Here is a 12,588-nt window from a genome sequence, read left to right on the forward strand (position 1 = left end):
CCCCGCTTTTCTGCTTGAGGAAGTCACGCCGAAGCAAGACATAGAGCATATGACAGTACATGCTGTGCCAAAAAGCAGATTATCTACTTGGGTACAGCAGACAAAAGTCTTTGCACGATAAGTATTCCTAAGTAAGGGAGTTGTAAATGGGTATGCTTTCATCACAAATTGAAGTTTTGCATGTGATGGTAGAATATGAAGGGGACTCGGTGTCAGACGCACTCGTTGAGGCCATGCTCGATCGTCAACATGCCAGTTATTGCTGATAGCTACGCACCTCATGTACCGCCAGAATAGCATTCAAGACCATCCATTCCATTGGTGTATCCTAGCATGCGAGCGTCTGAGCCACAGTGTTCCCTTTTCTCTTCATCAAGCCTCTCAGGCCGCGTCATTACCGCACAAATCGATGACTCCAGAACCACCGTACGTGTCCCGACGGCGCTTAACGGCGTGCGCGGTGTATCTATTCTCCCCGGTCTCACCCTCCACGAGCGTCGTTTCCGCAAGAGACGCTCGGCGCTTGACCGCAAGGATCGGAAGAACATTCGAGCCATCATTAGCTGCAACGTCAGGGCCGAAGGAAACCTCCTCGACCTGACTGTTTGACAGGCGTGGACGAGCCGGTGCAGTTGTGAACACCATGACAACCTTGACGTCCTCCTGTTCTTGCCCAACAATCATCCTCGACACATCACGGTTACTGACGGCTCGCTTGATACATTCATCCTCCGTGTCGGCATTAGCTGGCGTGGATCCACTCCAGTCAGATGAGAGCTCGTGATATGTCTATTCAAGCCATGGATGCCCTTCATGAATGTCTTCGACCCGTGGGTAGCATTAGCGCCGCAGTAGTGGCAGGAGATCTCTGTCCACACACTATTCATCCTGACCACCATCGGGTAGCGATCGTGTATCGCTGGCAGGGATCTCACCCTTATCTTGGTTCGACCAATTGTGGAAACGTCTTGGCGCACACTATGGCCAGCGGCCTTCAAGCTTGCGACATACTCGTTGTGCTGGATGTCCAGCGCATGTAGCTTGGCGGGAGGTGCTGGAGTTGCGACAGAGGCCTCGACTTGTGGTTGGAAAGGACTCGTAACTGGTGTGCTAGCAGCATAACTCTGCATCAATCCATACTCGAAATCAGTACTCGCGCGAAACACCATGCAAGTAGATACTGACCTTCGCCTCCTCTTCACATGCATCAAGCTCGCCCTTGGCTTCCTCCGCGTCTTGCTTGGCCCGTACAAGCGTGGCTGACTGTTGGGCAGGCGTGAGCTTCAGTAACGCACTTCCAAATCCTGTGCTGCAGATGCTCAGCCGGCTATTAAGTGCGGGTAATGGTATTGCAGAGCGGTGAGGGCGATATCCCAGACATCAGGCAGACATTGTAGACTCGGAGGTTGAGGACCTTGAGAGCACCACTGTACACTATCGTCTATCAGAACTCTATACCCTTCGTGAACACCTCGCTCAATGCCTCCAGCGCAGCCACAAAAACACAGAGCAAACTCGCAATCACAAAAGTCGTGATGCTCTCCCCAATATCAAGCCAGCTTCCCTCGTCCCTGACCTCCCAAAAGAATCTCAGCGTCAAATAGTCCCCAATGCCCATGACCACCGCAAAAAGACTCCCACTCCGCAGCTGTAAGCGCTTGGTCAGTATCCCGAGGTTCGCGGAAACCAGTGCGAAAGGTGCGAGGATCTTGAGGACGAGGAGGGCGCCTTGGCTAAAAGGGTCGAAGATGGGTATAAGGCGGTATACGGCGTCAAGCGAGAAAGAGGAGATGCTGGAGATGTTGCCAGCGCTGAAAAAAGCCGATTGGAGGAGGAAGAGGAAGAAGAGGCAGATCCGAGCGTCTGATAGTGCGAGAGCGCGAGGTTTTGTAGGGTCGCGAGCGGGAGCGGAGGAGAAGCGCTGATATATGCGATGCTCAAGTCTGACCCAGGAGACGAGCGTAATGGTGATGGCGAGATAGAAGAGGCCTTCGTAGGATATGGTGAGGATGATGAAGGTAGGTGCAAACGCCAGGAAAATGACGACCAGACGGTGGAGGTAGTGTTTGTTAGGTTGTAGGGCGTGAAGGAACGGTATTCCAAGGGACGAGACTGCATGAGATGTTAGCAAAGGGTGTTCTGATAGCAAAAGCTAGCTGAGAACGCAACGAGATCATGAGTAGCATCAGTTCAAATCGCGTCCTTCCCACGTGATTTGCGGTGGAAGAACTGCATGAAGCGGGCCCAGTGACGTCGGAAAGGGCTGACCAGTCGGTGGGATTTTGGCCGTAGGCTATGCGTATCGCCGTGGTCGACAGTGGTGCTTTGTGAAGCTGAAGTCCCACCCGTCTTCATGGTTCCTGTCGATGCCTGTGGGATGATCGTGATAGACTTCTTCTCCGGGGTCTTCAAAGCTGGCTTGACAGTCGTGGTCTCAATGGTCGTGCTGGGCGCACTCGCTCCTGTAACGGACGGTAGTGTTGCTTTCTGAGAAGTTGCCGTGGGTATGATCTTGCTAGCCAGAGGGTCTGCTTTGATCTCCGTAGCAGCGGGCGTGGTGACTGGTGTCGGCTGGATCACGACGATACCCGGAGCGGTAGATGCGGCTGGGATGACGAACACATTAGGCGCAGGCTCATGTTCGGGAATTGGCTGCGGCGTCAGATCTGCTGCTTGGGTGACGACAGTGACCTTCTTGACTTCCGTCTCGAGAGCAGGAGGGGCAGCTGGTTCTACCTTTTCCTTTGCAGCCTTCCCTCCCTCAGCATGGTCCTTTTCGGCGGCTGTCTTTACCACAGGCTCCTTGGCTTCTTTCTCGTTCTCCACGTTTTCCTCTCCCTTTTCCTCTTTCCCCTTTTCTACCTTCTCCTTTTCTTCCTTTTCCTTTTCCTCCTTCACCTTTTCCTTTTCCATTTCCTCCTTCTCCTTTTCCTCCTTCTCCTCCTTTTCCTTTTCTTCCTTTTCCTTCTCAGCAGGTGATTCGGGAGCGGGTTCAGCAGCTGGAGCTGGGGAAGGTGCAGGCTCGGCAGGAGGGGCAGTGTCCGCCATCGTGCCGGAGTGCTGGTGCTAGGAGGGCGAGTATCAGGGTGCTGGAGAGCGTCCGCGAGTGATGGTGATGGTGGAGAGCTTGGGCGAAGTCAAGGACGATTGGCCAGTTAAAGCACTGCAAGCGGTGGTGTCCAGAGATGAGATGAGCCGGACATTTCTGCAGCCCAGAGGTCCAGAGAGAAGCCTCACCCGTGAGATAGTCCGGGAGGCTGACGCTGAGAGCGATGTGTAATGTATAGGCGGCCAAGAGTGAATGTGAAAGATAGCAGTGATGATGAAGAAGAGAGAAACAGACGCTGCACAAAGAGAAGTGAAGGACACGTCAACTCACCAAGTGTAAACCACCCCACGAGCTGCGTCCCGAGTGGAAGGCCCTGCTTCGCTTGCAGAGAAGTAACGCTCGAATTGGTAACATACATAGCAAGTGCTATGAGTCCAACCTGCAAGAGTGATCATCAGTGAGATTGCGAAAGATAGAGACACGCAAAGACCTACCTGCACACCGAGTATCGATCTGCTGATACCATCTGCTTTGGGAGCTGCAAGTCCTTCCTTCTTCGCAACACTGGCAGAAAGAAGGCCCTTCTCGAACGCAATATACAGCATACCCAGGACGAGCATGAGTCCACCACCAAGCATGATCATGGTTGCGTCTTCAGTCTTGATTGCCGGGAGGAAGGTGAAGATGCTCATGGAAAGGCATCCAAGAGCCCATGTGGCGCACAAGAGGATATTGTCGCTGATGAAGTCGGTGCCGTACAGTGCAGGCCACGCCGCACCAACGATGTAGCAGATCGAGTAAATCTCTCGATAGTAGTAGCTTTGCACCTGTACCTCACCGTCAGCACGAGCAGTACAGAGCTTCACCATCACGCGCGCGTACCATCACCTCTAGAATTGCCAGATAAGCTCCGACATACAGCGCAAGCTTCACCACATCTTGCTGCGAGAACTTCGCAAAGAGCTTGTTCTTGCCCTCGACAAGTGCTCGCCGGCGCACAATTACTTCTTCCCAGAACATGACCGGGAAGGAGGCATACAGGTAGTATGTAAGCGGGCTAGATTGAACAAGCAGAAAGCTGTACAATGCCACAAGTATCGAGCCAAAAGAGACTATACTCATGGTCGTGCGTGTTGCATCGACACTGCCATCCAGCACGAAAGCATCTACCGCAGTTGTGAAGGCGAAAGCGATCCAGCCGACGTAGCCAAGCGTCACTAATGTGCGCAAGAAAAGCCAATCGTACGTCTGCAGATATCGCAGGCCTTGAAGACCAAGCTGTATCAGCTCGTCTGAGCGTGCAATCGCCAGCTCATAGTTGCCATTGTCGATTATGCCTTCGATGTGCTCTAGTCGTCGCTCGATGGTTTGATTTGCAGAAGCGAAGCGTCCGTACGGCTTGTATCGTAGCACTTGTGCACTCTTCTGGACCTCCTTGACATGGTACATTTCGAGAATCTGGCGAGCATTCACGAGCATGGCTTTCGCCTTTTGTTCATCATCGGCAGCTAGGAAAGACAACGGCACTTCACCGACAGAGTTGACAGGATATTCAAGGCCGGCAAGATTGGCCATCAGTATTGCGATATCAGCTTGTGCAACGTCGTGGCGTTGAACATGATCCAGCTGCCAATCGTGCGAGAAGCCGTCGTCGTGTCCAGGCGCCTTGCCGCCTGGCACAGTCTTCGGTTTCGCCACACCCGCACCCCATGCAACGAGGGGAGTGCGGGTGTTGTCTGGATGTCCGTCGCCGTGGCTGCCCCAGTCACTCATGCCGTGGTCGGCAGTGAAGACGAAAGCTGTCTCATCGTCGCCGTAAAAGTCTTCTACCACTTTCGTGATCTCTTGCACACCCTGATCGACGACTTTGATGTTGTGCAGATATTCCTTCGAGTACGGTCGATACGAGTGGCCTGTTGTATCCAGCCCAAGCAAGTGCAAGAAGAACACCACCTTGTCCTCTCTCAATCTCGCATTCAACGCAGCATCCGCCTCAGCACCCTTGAACAATTGCTTCACATGATCGAACACGTAGTAGTCCAGCTCCGTTGCATCCTTGCTGAAATCCTCAAACTCTGCTCCGTATGTGTCGTCCGTCACTCGCCCGGGTATTGCACCAGCCGAGAACATCGGCAGGATGTCTGGACTACCCCATTGCCATGTATGTCTGCTCCTGTTGAAGACACTGTCGAAGTTGACTGGATTGAGCTTCCAACCAGTGGTGACAGCGGACACATCTTCGTACAAGCCTGCGATCAATGCTACGTGACCTGGTCTCGATTCGGTAGGCACACGGGTATGTGAGACTCCAAAGGTTCCGTCGTGGAGGACTTTCGATCGAAGAAATGGAGCCAAGGGCCTTGGCTCGAGTGCCGTGGTGTCATTGTCGGAGGGTGATGGGTCTGGGAACCACTGGAATGCCTTGTCTGCTCGTAGTCCGTCGCCTGAGGGGTGTGTCAGCTCATAAATGTGCGTTGCTTAGCGATCGTACCTACCGACATACAACACCAATCGTTTGGCCGGAGCTTTAGGTGAATCGACGCTGAAAGCTCTCATGCCACTCACGATTGGGCTGCGGAAGTAGACATCGAAGATCGATAGAACATAGATGACATGGAAGACAATCGCCAGACCGAGAAATCCAAGCCGCCCGAGCCGCGCCATGGTGAAATGAGTGGTGGTTTATCGATCACTGGAAAACATTGAAGCCAAGCCAACGTGAACGCATATTCATGCAGCTCGAGCGCGTCCCTGTAACGTCCGCACGTGGCTCGGAGTTAATTCCATGGTCATGATAGCACGCCAGACGAAAGGGGATGAAAAGCCGCCCGACAACAACGGCAAGGACATCAGCTGGTAGATCAATCTCAACGTAACAGAGGAGAGCTTGGAAAAACACAATCACTAGCTTCACGGCACTCTATAACGCAGGTGCTCACAGTCCGCAACGCTGTGACTCAACACTCTGATCGATCAAAGAGGCATCGATGACAAGCTCGTTTCGCCTAGCGCCCATGTCAGGTATATAGAATATTCATCTCGTCATACCCGCTCTTGGCCTTGCGCTGCGCTTCACCTTGACAGCCCGCGAATTGACTTCTGCCTCCGTCGTGCATCAACGACTTGGGAGTCCAGCCGTAGGTTTTGAAGTGCACAGAGCTTCTGCTCACCTAATTGTATCTTGCTTGATAGGAATCACCGTGCTATTGCTGGTCATAGCTGATGCTAGTGTCCTTTATGACCTGGATTCGGACAAGACAGATCCTCACCCATCATGGACGGCAGTGAGGTCTTTGCTATGCTAGGCTTCCCAGTCCGGATCCTCGGCAGGTTGCCACTAAGTGCCCGCTACGCGTTCGGGCCGCCATCCAGTCTTCTCAACACGAGCGAGTATGCCACGCAGCGTTATGGCCAGTCGTACAGATTTAGACCTTGGCTGCGCTTCGACATCCATGAGCTTGAGAAGATCGAGCGTTTGGTCAATCATGGATCAGACGAGGAAGTCTTGAAGTTCCGACAGACGCAACTCTCTAGTGGAGGGACTACTACTGTTGTCGTGGGTATCTCCCTCGATTGCTACCATGATCCTGCTAAGACTGGAATAGGGCTCTCTACTTGCAGCAACGTGTGCAACAATGCTCACCATTGACACCTTGTCCGACCTTCAGCTCTATGTTCGCGCCCTTTTCACGATTAGTCTGACCGTCAGTCTGATGTCCGTCTACTTCACGCTGGTGCAGCAACGAGAGTTGGGCTTGCCTACAAGTGCCGAAACATTACGCCGCTGGCTCTGCAACGGACATGTACGCCGAACGGAAGATCTTGACGACGATACCCACGCGCCCTTGGACACACCGACGATGATCAGAGAAAGCTCGTTGGCAGCGAACATCCTTCTCCAAGTCCCGTTCGAGATGCTCAGCATAGCCATCTCAGTATTCCTGGCAGGACTGGCAACATATCTTGGTCTGGCAATGGCAGAGCATGTTCAACTCGGCAATGGCAAGGGTCCAGGCAATGGCGCCTACCTCGTTGCATTGCTCATCTGCACAGCCTTCACACTGATTGTGTTTGGCCAGGCACTTGGGCAAAAAGATCGAGAGGCTTTGCGATGTTCGGAGCTTGATGTACCGCGGCCAGACAGAGACAGAGCGCGATTTACGAAGAAGGGGTAGGAAGTTCGGCGATTCATGTAATGTGCAGGAAGTCTCCCCAACCGCTCAGTTGATCCACCCTCCTGCTATCACTGGACTAATTTTTGTGAGCCCGTCCAATCACTGTGGTACGCGGGCAGCAAGAGATCACCCGTGATGCACCGACATAGTTCCTGCGACCAATTGTCCACTTACTCCGAAGATCCTGAGCCCATATTCTCGTGAATAAGCCTACATGTGCAGAATATCCATTGATTAGTAGTGACAGCTCTCTCCTTGTTTGGTCGCTGGGCTGTGTGCCTAGGCACTGTATTCCACGCTCGGGACTGATATTTTACGAGCTGCGAACTGGCATGATAAGTGTAAGATCAGCAATGTGTGCAGCATGGGGAAAGGAGCGTCGTGAGGAGTTTGAAATGCGGTTGCTACGTGCAGGTAGTTCTGGCCCGTGCTCAAACTTTGAATGTGACTTCCTCGAACTTGTCTTCACATTCGAAATGAACATTCGGCATCGCCTTTCGCTCCGCAGGTGGTGCACATCAGAGCAGTGATGTGTTCCCACACTGAGAGATAACACTAAGATCTCCCGCAATGCCGCGCCTCGTCCGTCGTGCGCCGCTCTCGGAGCGCATCAAGGCATATCTCGACCCCTACGATCTTCTGCTTTGGCTAGCCGAAGAGCTCAACGACGATGCCTTCGATGAATGGATGAAGTACTGGGCGTCGCCAATTAGTATCGTGCTCAACCTGATCTTTGTGCTTGCAAGAGGAGCAAGCAAGGCTGCACAGACAAGAGGCAGAGACGATGTGTTCGGGGATATCAATGATGGAGGAGGAAGTGCATGGTTCGCATGGATAGTGAGTACTCCAGTACATGGAGGTATAGCGCGATAGTGCTGACATATGTGGACAGGCTGTCTTCTTGGTCCAGCTTCTAACACTCTTTTGCTGCTTCAATGCCTTCTACACCTTCTTCCGGAAACGGAACTACCGCCTCTTCGAGCAACCCGTTGATATCGCACCAGCCACTCCTTCAGCCCATCGAGTGCGAGTGGACAGCTCACCCATGTCCTCGTCACCTTTGCGATACTTGCAGAACGTCATCTCCAGCGCCACAGCTTCAAGTAGAGCGTACCCAGACGCCGAAAGGGAGGTCTGGGAGGTCAGCATTTGGGATCCGAAACCTGCAAGCTTGACGATCTTCACTCTCTTCTCGCCCGGCCATGTGCTTCTGTACTATGCGCTACTACCGCCAGCTCTACTGGATCCACGACCATCAGTCACTGTCTTCACCGCGCTAGGCTTTGGCGCACTGCTGTCATTGCAGCTCGGACTTCTTCGAACTTCCTTCAGCCAGCAGGCAAAGGATTCAGCCCTAGTCCATGGCGAAGTCATGAATGAGTACGACACGAAATTCGTACGGCCCTCTCTGAACCGACCAGTCAGAGATGTAGGTACGCAAACGCGCGAAAGCGCCACCACGCCAAAAGGCACGAAGACACGAGAAGTCGATGTCTACACACCCACCACAATCATCAATCGCGGGTTTCGGGTCAATCCAAATCCAAATTATGCAAGCCAATACAACCCAGATGATATTCCGACACCAGAAGACGGACCAGCGAGGCAGCAAGCTTCACAACTACAACGCACCCCATCGATGAGCACACCAACCAATGGCACATACGTCAATGGCTATACACAATCAGCGTACTCACGACCCAGCACAAGCGGCGGGCCAGAAATGTCCTCGCCACTGAAACCACACCACGAACGACTGCGAGAGCGAAGTCCGATCAAGGGCGATGGTGGGAGTATGGGAGTCTACAGCCACGCCGCGAGTCCGTTGCGCAAAGCAGCGAGCAGTAATATCTTGCGTCCGAGCGAAACAGGCACAAGAGAGAGGCCTATGAGTCCATTGAAACGGGTGAGTACGCCTGGGAGTGGTCTTGATCGTGATGGTGGAGCGGCGAGAAGGAGAGAGACGGGGCGATTCTAGTCGTTCGTGCCGAATTCTCCTGCTCTGCATAGAGCGAGGTTGTCGCGATGAGCGCGGCAATGCTAGTATGTATGTACATTCATCATCCACTCATCCTCGCCACAGCTCTGCCTTTGAAACACCATCTTCTAATTCAATTTAAGCTCCATGCACACTAGTACAACGCAGAATCCCACTCGTAGCGTCACATGACCCTCGGACCTGCTTCAATGATCGCGCCCCAGCTTTCCCAGCTACCACGTCATCAACCTCCCCTTGGGTCAACTCGCGATACCGTGTTTCTTCCACGACTGCGCTGTCACTCCATGACCGATGCGGTCCGTAAACATCATGATGATTAGTGGTCATGTGGTAACGGAAGTCACGGATGCCTTTGATGAACACCCATTTGCTACTGGTGTTCGTGTTGCAGATGCTGCACCGCAGCTCAATGTACCCCCTGGGTTTCGCAGCGTCGAGAATGATATGGGGGGCGTGCTGTTCCAACCATCGGTTGGTATTGTTGGTATTTGGCAACGAGGCGCGCTGATCATTCGCAGTGCTGTCTGCTGCTATGGCGGGCTGCGTGTCGGTGATGTCGCTCATCGCAGCCGTTGAGCCATACGGCTCGATCTTTGCAGGCTCGGATGCCGGAGAGTGCAGTCCATCGGCCGTCTGAATCATGCCTCGCTTGATGGCAAACGGGACTTTATTGATGATCGAGACCTCATCATCATCGTCATCGATGCAGATCGTCGCATGCTCTCGCTTGGATCCACGATTGTGAGCAACTGTGATTGTATGGAGACCTGCTCCTGCAGATTTCGTGACGACCTAGCACTCATTAGCCATCTCCTCGTATACTACCTGGCGAGACTACCCACCGGCTCGACCTGTAGTGAGACCTTCTTCCCTCGAACGTCTTCCACCACCTGCGACAGCTTAGCTCTCAATTGTTCCAATTCGGATCTGTCGAGGAATTCGAGGTGAGGTCAAATCTGGTGCATGAACCTGCCGTACAAAAGCTCAACACGATTCGTGGTGTCGGCCATCGTTGTGCGATACACCCCTGCCAATATGTGCAGCGAATGTAGCAAGATGAGACCTTGCAACCTACAAATGAGCTGAATACGAGACATATCTGAAGAGCTTCCGGCGCACGGTCCGGACCCCGCGGCGGGTTGACAGAAGGAGAAGGAACGATGTAGTGCAGTACTTGTAGCACGTGCTCAACATAGACCCGACTTGGGCTCGCAGGACATGAGCAATCCTTCATAAGCCATCATTAAAACCCCCTCTTCACTCCCCCATGGCCATAAATCCTCCTCTCGGGTCAATTCGCCAAACACAGTCGGTGCCTATGATATCGACGGCATACCGATGTTACTGCCTACTTGTCATGCCGAGTCGCTTCTGAATCCGCCATGTTATCCTCACATGCATATGCCTATGGCTTCAGCTGCTCTGACCATCTAAGTCAGATCGAACCCACCTCATCTGGGTATTTACTTCGATCGTAGCAATCAAGAATTGTGCTTAGTAGATCGAAGTGCATCGGACCGCAAACCTCGCATCTCCTTCCGCATCCTTGCCATCTCATCATAAACATCCGACACCTCCTCTCGAATCCCCGCCATCTCATCCCGCAGCGCAGACACTTCCGCAAGCAAAGCAAGCACGTGGTTACCAGTTACATCACCATCTCCCTCCCGCATCCCCAACTCGACTGCACTCTCATCCTCCTCACAGGGTGGTCTCGCCTCACATTTCTTGCTAGGACCCATACATGCCGCACATCGAGTCGGTGCCTGCAGGCCAATGCGGTGGCGAGTGGAGATGGAGTAAACCATGCATTCAAGACCATGGCTCACACATCTCCGACACAGTGTCCGAGCACGAATGCCGTCCTCCGTGAACAGGATCGCCGCGACGTGATGCAAACGACGCTTTGCGCTCGTCATTGGACCTTTCCAAAGGCTTCGGCGGCTGTATGATACCAGTTTCCCGGGTCGTCAAGGCGTGAATCATAGGATCTGGGATTCGATTTGGCCTTGGGCACTCCTCGACGACTACGTTTTCGTGTGACACCCTCATCGATGCTCTCAAAATCCTCACTGTTGACATGGAAGGCCGGAGTGACAGATCCACTCGGTTCGTGTTGGCCGTCGACTGAGCCGGCACTCTCGTCCGGTCGGAGCTTGGACACAACGTCCTGCTCTACACCGCTGGCGAGATCACGTTCTGCGTCGGCTTTGCTCGCTCGTCCGCGCTTGCGATGCAGCTTGCCTACTACCGAACGGTCAGTTTCATTAGCGTTGGCTTGCTCTTCGGATGTGTTATCCGCCTGCATGGCGTTAGCATATATCAAGACTGATAGATAGGTCATGGACTACTGTGGGATCTGCACGCGGCACCGGATTGCTGCTAGACTCTGGGTTGATAATGTCGCCGCCGAGTCCACGACTGAGACGTCTCTAGTTCCTCTTGGTTAAGGAAGTCGAGATGCGGCGCGACACATTGCATGAATTCAGCGTACAGTAGCTCGTTAGAGTCAGAGTCAGTCTCGTCCGCCATTGCCGCAAGCCGGACCACGTCCCACCAAAAGCCAACGACTCGCGAGCTTCAAGCACCTCGATGATGGTTGGCCGCTGATAAGCGTCCATGAGATACGATGGTGTTTCAGGCAGAACCCTTCCTCCATTGAGCCGCCCTGGGGACGTGCAAGGTTCGACCGTCCCATAGCGTGATAACCTTCCAATTGCTTATTAAGTCCGGGCAAAGGTAGTTTGCAGGAGAAACTTGCTGCGCGGCACCTGAGCGAACTCCAGTGGATATGTGAAAAGCAGGGAGTGCGAACCCAGACGGCTGCCAGCCCCTCGACTCGAGATTGACATAGTAGCAAGAAATGGTTGTGCACTGTCTCCGTGTTATAAACGGAGAAGACCCTTGGCATATTGCTCAGCTGCGATTCATATCGAGTGTTCGATACGAAAGAGCGGACCAGCATGGCTGGACACAATTCCATGTCCATGAATTCCCGAGGAAAGGCGCCGTGGTGTATGTCAAGGCGAATGAGGTTCTCAGGGCCTGCACGGTTGCAGGGATGACATTTCGCAGCATTTCCAAGGCGCGACAGGTAGATTCTGTGAGGCGACTCTCGGATGCACGATCGATCCCCCGGTATCGAAGTCAAAGATATAGTGATAAGGGAGGTAGACAAGGTGGCGGTGGATAACAGAGGTATAGCGACCACGAGTTTCAGCCGTATGGGAACAAGGACAATATGTATTCGCATCCGTCGCCCACCGACACCGCGGGATCAGGGAAGGTTTCCATTGTAGTACATGTCATTAGCCGTTGTACGCTCGCTTAAGTATCGCGCCCTTAAGTACGGAGGACCTCTCAAC

The 12,588-nt window shown here is 53.3% G+C and overlaps 6 protein-coding genes across 6 annotated transcripts; 2 read left to right on the forward strand and 4 right to left on the reverse strand.

The window, feature by feature from the left end:
* Positions 1-381: 381 nt before the first annotated feature.
* Positions 382-1,169, reverse strand: LTS14_010309 (uncharacterized protein; the record flags this gene model as incomplete). The annotated part of the gene is made up of 2 exons (XM_064842985.1): positions 382-789; positions 936-1,169. 2 exons carry the CDS (start codon positions 1,167-1,169, stop codon positions 382-384), a joined length of 642 nt encoding a protein of 213 aa, XP_064689409.1.
* Positions 1,170-1,444: 275 nt separating this feature from the next.
* On the reverse strand, positions 1,445-5,713 carry MCD4 (Glycosyl phosphatidyl inositol anchor synthesis; the record flags this gene model as incomplete). Its single annotated transcript, XM_064842986.1, has 7 exons — positions 1,445-2,112; positions 2,211-3,066; positions 3,380-3,401; positions 3,466-3,488; positions 3,544-3,876; positions 3,932-5,493; positions 5,545-5,713. The coding sequence occupies 7 exons, from the start codon at positions 5,711-5,713 to the stop codon at positions 1,445-1,447; spliced, it is 3,633 nt and encodes a 1,210-aa protein (XP_064689410.1).
* A 610-nt stretch (positions 5,714-6,323) lies between these two features.
* LTS14_010311 (uncharacterized protein) lies at positions 6,324-7,224 on the forward strand (the record flags this gene model as incomplete). The annotated part of the gene is made up of 2 exons (XM_064842987.1): positions 6,324-6,605; positions 6,655-7,224. 2 exons carry the CDS (start codon positions 6,324-6,326, stop codon positions 7,222-7,224), a joined length of 852 nt encoding a protein of 283 aa, XP_064689411.1.
* Positions 7,225-7,794: 570 nt separating this feature from the next.
* Positions 7,795-9,202, forward strand: LTS14_010312 (uncharacterized protein; the record flags this gene model as incomplete). The annotated part of the gene is made up of 2 exons (XM_064842988.1): positions 7,795-8,061; positions 8,117-9,202. 2 exons carry the CDS (start codon positions 7,795-7,797, stop codon positions 9,200-9,202), a joined length of 1,353 nt encoding a protein of 450 aa, XP_064689412.1.
* A 138-nt stretch (positions 9,203-9,340) lies between these two features.
* LTS14_010313 (uncharacterized protein) lies at positions 9,341-10,233 on the reverse strand (the record flags this gene model as incomplete). Its single annotated transcript, XM_064842989.1, has 3 exons — positions 9,341-10,015; positions 10,066-10,150; positions 10,202-10,233. The coding sequence occupies 3 exons, from the start codon at positions 10,231-10,233 to the stop codon at positions 9,341-9,343; spliced, it is 792 nt and encodes a 263-aa protein (XP_064689413.1).
* Positions 10,234-11,138: 905 nt separating this feature from the next.
* LTS14_010314 (uncharacterized protein) lies at positions 11,139-11,531 on the reverse strand (the record flags this gene model as incomplete). Its single annotated transcript, XM_064842990.1, has 1 exon — positions 11,139-11,531. The coding sequence occupies one exon, from the start codon at positions 11,529-11,531 to the stop codon at positions 11,139-11,141; it is 393 nt and encodes a 130-aa protein (XP_064689414.1).
* Between the last annotated feature and the right edge of the window lie 1,057 nt (positions 11,532-12,588).

The sequence above is a fragment of the Recurvomyces mirabilis genome (assembly GCF_035927965.1).
Source record: "Recurvomyces mirabilis strain CCFEE 5264 chromosome Unknown scaffold_40, whole genome shotgun sequence".
In the NCBI taxonomy this organism is placed as follows: Eukaryota; Fungi; Ascomycota; class Dothideomycetes; order Mycosphaerellales; family Teratosphaeriaceae; genus Recurvomyces; species Recurvomyces mirabilis.